The sequence below is a fragment of the Acyrthosiphon pisum genome, unplaced genomic scaffold (assembly GCF_005508785.2).
Source record: "Acyrthosiphon pisum isolate AL4f unplaced genomic scaffold, pea_aphid_22Mar2018_4r6ur Scaffold_20960;HRSCAF=22641, whole genome shotgun sequence".
NCBI lineage: Eukaryota > Metazoa > Arthropoda > Insecta > Hemiptera > Aphididae > Acyrthosiphon > Acyrthosiphon pisum.
Genome location: NW_021770374.1, coordinates 1,661,875 through 1,667,270, shown reverse-complemented (window position 1 = coordinate 1,667,270; position 5,396 = coordinate 1,661,875). Strand labels below are relative to the sequence as shown.

At 36.5% G+C, this 5,396-nt stretch overlaps 1 protein-coding gene across 1 annotated transcript in view; it reads left to right on the top strand.

Annotated features, from left to right (window-relative positions):
• LOC100574843 overlaps window positions 1–1,148 on the top strand; it is a 1,946-nt gene extending 798 nt beyond the window's left edge. Inside the window, exons 3-4 of the mRNA XM_008188916.1 lie at window positions 13–191; window positions 347–1,148. Coding sequence (XP_008187138.1) covers window positions 13–191; window positions 347–1,148 — 981 coding nt within the window. The remainder of the gene's footprint in view (window positions 1–12; window positions 192–346) is intronic.
• Window positions 1,149–5,396: the final 4,248 nt, after the last annotated feature.

Below are 5,396 nucleotides of genomic sequence, written 5' to 3'. Positions count from 1 at the left end.
TTAACTATAAAGCTTGAATATAAGCTAAATGCGAATAGAATATACAATTGCGATGAAACTGGTATCACAGTTAATCCAAAGGGACAGTCAAAAGTGTTAGCTACTAAAGAGAAACGACAGGTTGGCATTTTAACATCCGCTGAACGTGGAGAAACGGTTACTGCAGTAATATGCTTTTCAGCTAGTGGCACGTATGTCCCTCCAATGTTAATTTTTTCGAGAAAAAGAAACCAACCACATTTTTCTACAGGACTACCTCCTGAATCATGGGTTGAATGTCATGAAACAGGTTGGATAACTTCTGAGCTTTTTTAAAATGATTTATACAATTTATTGCATTTTCGAGGGCAACAAAAGAAGATCCAGTTCTATTACTCTTTGATGGTCATTCTTCACACACAAAAAATCTTCCCGTTATTAATGCAGCTAGAGAAAATGGAGTTATTTTATTATACTTTCCACCCCATTGTTCGCATAAACTACAACCATGTGACGTATCATTCATGAAACCATTGAGCATATATTATGAAGATGAAGTTAGAAAATGGCTCCGTTGTAATCCGGGCAAAGTAGTTACTTTAGGAAATATTTCATCGTTATTTGGTGCAGCTTTCATACATGTTGCAAACATGAAAACTGCAATGAAAGGTTTTGAAGCAACCGGAATATGGCCTCCGAACAATAATGTTTTTAGTGATGAAGATTTTTTGCCATCGATCGTAACTGACATTGTACCAAGTACTTTGTCAACTGAACAAGATGCTAGAGTAAATGAAAACGTAAATGATCAACATTTAAACTCGGAAACGACAGAACAAGCCACAGTTGTTTTGAATGAGCCACAGTGTTCACTGGCGCTTCATAATCAACAAATTACATTTCCAATTGAATCGCCTGAAAATATACTACCCATACTTAAAGTGAAACAAACAGAAAAAAGAAATTCACGAAAAAGAGGTAAAACAGCTATTTTAACGGAATCGCCCTATAAGAATGACTTGGAAATATCTTTGGAAACGGCAAAAAAAAATAAAGAAGAAAAAGAAAAGAAAAGACAAGAAAAAACCATGTTAACAAAGAAACAACTATTTAAATCTGTGCCAAAAAAGAAAAAAAAGTTCACAGAGAGAAAAAAGATTCGTCTTTAAGTGAAGATGATCCGGACGCTAAGTACCTATATTGTAAAAAACTATATTCAAAGTCCAACGAAGGATGGATTAGTTGTCTGGAATGTAGGAAGTGGTCCCACAACTCCTGTGCAGGAGTTGAGAGCGACGATGAAGCAACCCATACATGTTAATATTGTACAAAAAAAAATTAATGAATATAAATAAGTATTTCTATTTCAAAAATATAATATGTTAAAATGTATACCCCATTATACCCCTATCTCGGGGTAGAATGGGGCAAACATTTTTTTTTGTATTGTTAATAATAAAATAAAATATATTTGAGTTATTTGTTTGATTATTGGATAGAATTGATATTTATACTGTTAAGCATTTATTGATTGAGAATTGGGAGCTTTAAATTAAGTAGAATACTGTAAAATTGATGTTGAACATTAAGTTCCCCATTCTATCCCGGGTTCCCCTACCAACTAAACACATGACGCGTATTATGCCTATTATGCCTGGTTGTGTATACAACTGATCTGTGATCTCAGCAAACGTATACCACGGAAAATATGAGGGTATTGATTAGGCTATATATTATAGAAAGGTTCTATCATCCTAAAATTGCCTAATGAATCACGCATTATGTCACACTGATCCCAACATTAAACAAGATAATGGATCACTGATACTTACCCAAAGGCGATAAAGGTCATATTATGGAAAAAATAACCACGCTCTGCTACCAAATGTTTCTGCCGATACAGCTTAGACAGTCAAAGACGGTTACGGGCGGCAGGCTATAATGTGATTGAAATCATTTCTTATCATGACTGATGGAATTTCAACTCAGGGTTCATTCAGAATCAACGAAGAGCAAACAAATATGTATTTTGTAAAAGTATGAGTAAATGTTTTCGTTACTGCCATAGTGCCATCATTAAGGCCAAAGATTGGTCAGTTATTATTATTTTTGGGGAAGGAATTTCACTTCTGAACTATTCAGATGACCAGCTAGTTTTTGGATCTCTTATACCAATTTGGTATAACAATATATTAAACGTTTGTCTCCCAGATATCAATATTGGTCTTCTCACTACACCTCATGTAGCATCGATTGATATTCTCGAGACGTCTGTGTTTTTTGCTTGAAGGTAAGAGTTAATTTCTGTTGAGACCCAATAATATACAAAGAATTTGTAATAAGATATATCTTTAATTATATTATTACTAGCTCTCCGAGCGCCGCTGGGAGAGACCCCCAAACCCCCCGAGTTGGCGAGGAGTGTTAACCGATGTTGGAAGCTGCTGTGGTCTTTTGGTCTGGTCGTCGGTGTTGAGCCGGTTGGTGTGTGATAAGGTTAGGACCACCGAGGTTCGACGTGGTAGCCCAGGTAAGCAACAATGTTCGACGACAAAGTTCTTTATTACCGCCGAAAAAGCAACGTTACGTGAAAAAAATTTATAAAATTTTGGGCGTCTATGCAAATCATATAGCCAACGAATTTTTTTGGGTGTCTAGCAGGTCAGTCACCTTGAATGACGTCCGCCGTAGTAATAGAGGTAGGCTATCCGACTTCGTCGGATAGCGGACAATGTGCGACGGTCGGTTCACGTCATCGGGTATGCAATCCGACTGCGTCGGATCGCGGACAACGTTCATTACTGTCACCAAAAACGCAAAATTAAGTAATAAATTACGTGAAAAAATTCAAAACATTTCGTTCTACACTCTCCGCGATATCAATCCGCCCCGGGACTCGTCGCAAACGAACAACGGCCGCGGGCGGCCTATACATTTAGCGGGAAACGCGAATAACTGGCCAACGGGGAGATCAGACGTTTTAAAAAGGGGTAAAACTCGACATTTTGACAAAACTATTGATAAACTCGGCCGCGCGGCTGGCCCGTCGGGAACGAAATACGGCCGCGCCTAATATTTAGCCGGGAACCCGAATAAAATCTTAACGGGTTCGTACAAATGCCGTAAAAGAAATAGGTAAAACTTGAATTTGAAAAAAATCAGAAAATGTCCGTTATGATAAAGCGGATGTGATAGCGAAAGGTAAATAACGAAAAAAAACGCGGCCGGTCATCCGCACCGACGCCTTACCTACTTAAGAACTGGAGTCAAATCTATAACTCTGTGGTACAAGTGTGGTTGCCGGTGGCGTGGAGATGAAGTTGTTGCTGCCGTGATAACAACCGCACTTACCAACATACGTTTGTTGTCTGACTCCGTTGCAGAAGGTTTTAAGGGTCACAGGTAGTAAATGAATTAAACACAGAATTGGTTGTGACGCGTTGCGTCGAGATCGTTTTATTGTACGCCAAACATAATATGCACGTAGGTCGTACGCAGTACGACGATAAGTAGGTAGGTACATACATGAGCGGTCGCGCGGTCGGTCTTGTTGACGGAATCGTGGGTGCTCGATGCACACGCGATCGAGGGAGCGGTCGGGTACGTCGAGGAGACGGGTCGCCGTCGAGACATGGATCCGTAGGCCAGACGAGTGGAGGTCGTTGCGATGACCGTACGAGGTCGTATCGCTATTCGGCTGGTCGGGAGACATGACGTCGGAAGAGAGCGAATTACTCGGAACGCGTGTGGCTCGGTCGAGGGCTGTGAGCAAAGAGAACGAAGCCGGCCGGTGTTGCGGCCGCGTCGTGCTTGTCGCGGGACGAGGACATGGCGTCCCTATGGGAAGACGCGAGATCGAGTTACAAAAGAATATAAATATAAAATCACGGAAGTTGTATAAATAAAATAAATCACGAATATAAAATAATTGGTACTGCGCAGCGGATGGTAACGAGTGGAGTGGGAGCAAAGTGGTGATACGTGCACTGAATCACCACAACTCTTAAACCGTTGCGCCGTCCCGAACGCGATTAAACTTACCTACAGTCATGACAAAATATATAGGTATGTCAGCAACTTTGTGATACGCATATCCTCGGGAGGTACCCCACTTTTTACCATGTATTACGTTCTCCGTCTCTCATTGGTCGTATATAATATATATATCATACCATACATTTCTGAGTTATCATCTTATCAGCTTAGCATATTCGTATAATTCGTATTTTCAAATTTGTTTTTTTTTGTATAATATTTAAATATTTGTACCTAATTGTCAGTAGGTACTAGGTAATACTAGGTAGGTACTTACTCAGTAATTTACAAAAATATTTATTTAATATTTCTGTTGGTTCGAAAACATCGACCTCCGAACCTAGATGTATTCGTTTATTAATTATCATTAAATGTACGGTAATATACCAAAAATAAAATGTGTGAAATTACCTATTTAATAAATTTTTGTATTTTTTGTTTATCATATCGTTTAAATTGCTTATTTACAATTTCTTTATTTAAATTGTTTAACCGTATATAAGTCCTCGTACGAACTAGACATTTGATGACTTCATCCGGTATATTTAAATGTTTAATGTTTTTTGCAAATATATTTCTTAAATTTTTTATTATGCTAGGTGTTTTCAAAAGGCTTTTTCCATGAAATGCATTGAAGTCTATTTCTAATTGTTCAATTGCTTTTTCGAGGCTATATGAAGGCGTTTTTAGATTTCCTTTTGAAATACATTGTGTCCAACTGTTTGATTGCTGGTTATTATCAGTATGGTTAATCAAATGTGGATATTTACTTGAAAAACGATTAGCCACATAGCCAGCTACATATTGTGCACATTATTTCTCCAGTTCACTGAATGGTTCTTCAGTTTCCATCTGAATAGTATGAGTTTAAATTTATAATTGAAATTTAAAACTATCAATTTTTAATGTATGCCTCAAATTGTTTAAGGAGATCAAAATTTGGTTAGTACTAAACCACTAATATAAAACATTTTTAGTATTCTATTATATATTCGGTTGTATTAATTTTAAGTCTGTTTCATGTATAATATGTATAAATCAATAAATTATTGGAATGATTGTCATGTTTTTTTTTGAAAGTTTGTTTTTGTTATAATGTTTCAAATTCTTATACTGCACACTTATTTAGACACAATTTTTTGTAAATAGAGTTATTTCTACATAAATAAATAAAGCACATATAGTTTATTTCATTATATTAAAAAATATAGTTATATACAATCTATATTATACATATACTAACTATTAGTAACACAAACATAACTAGTAATAAAAAAAAAAAAACTAAAGCATACAAACACGAAAAGCATATTTTTATTTTGTCACTGTTAGGTAAATAACAAATTATAAAAATAAAACCAAAACATCACTATTAACTTTTA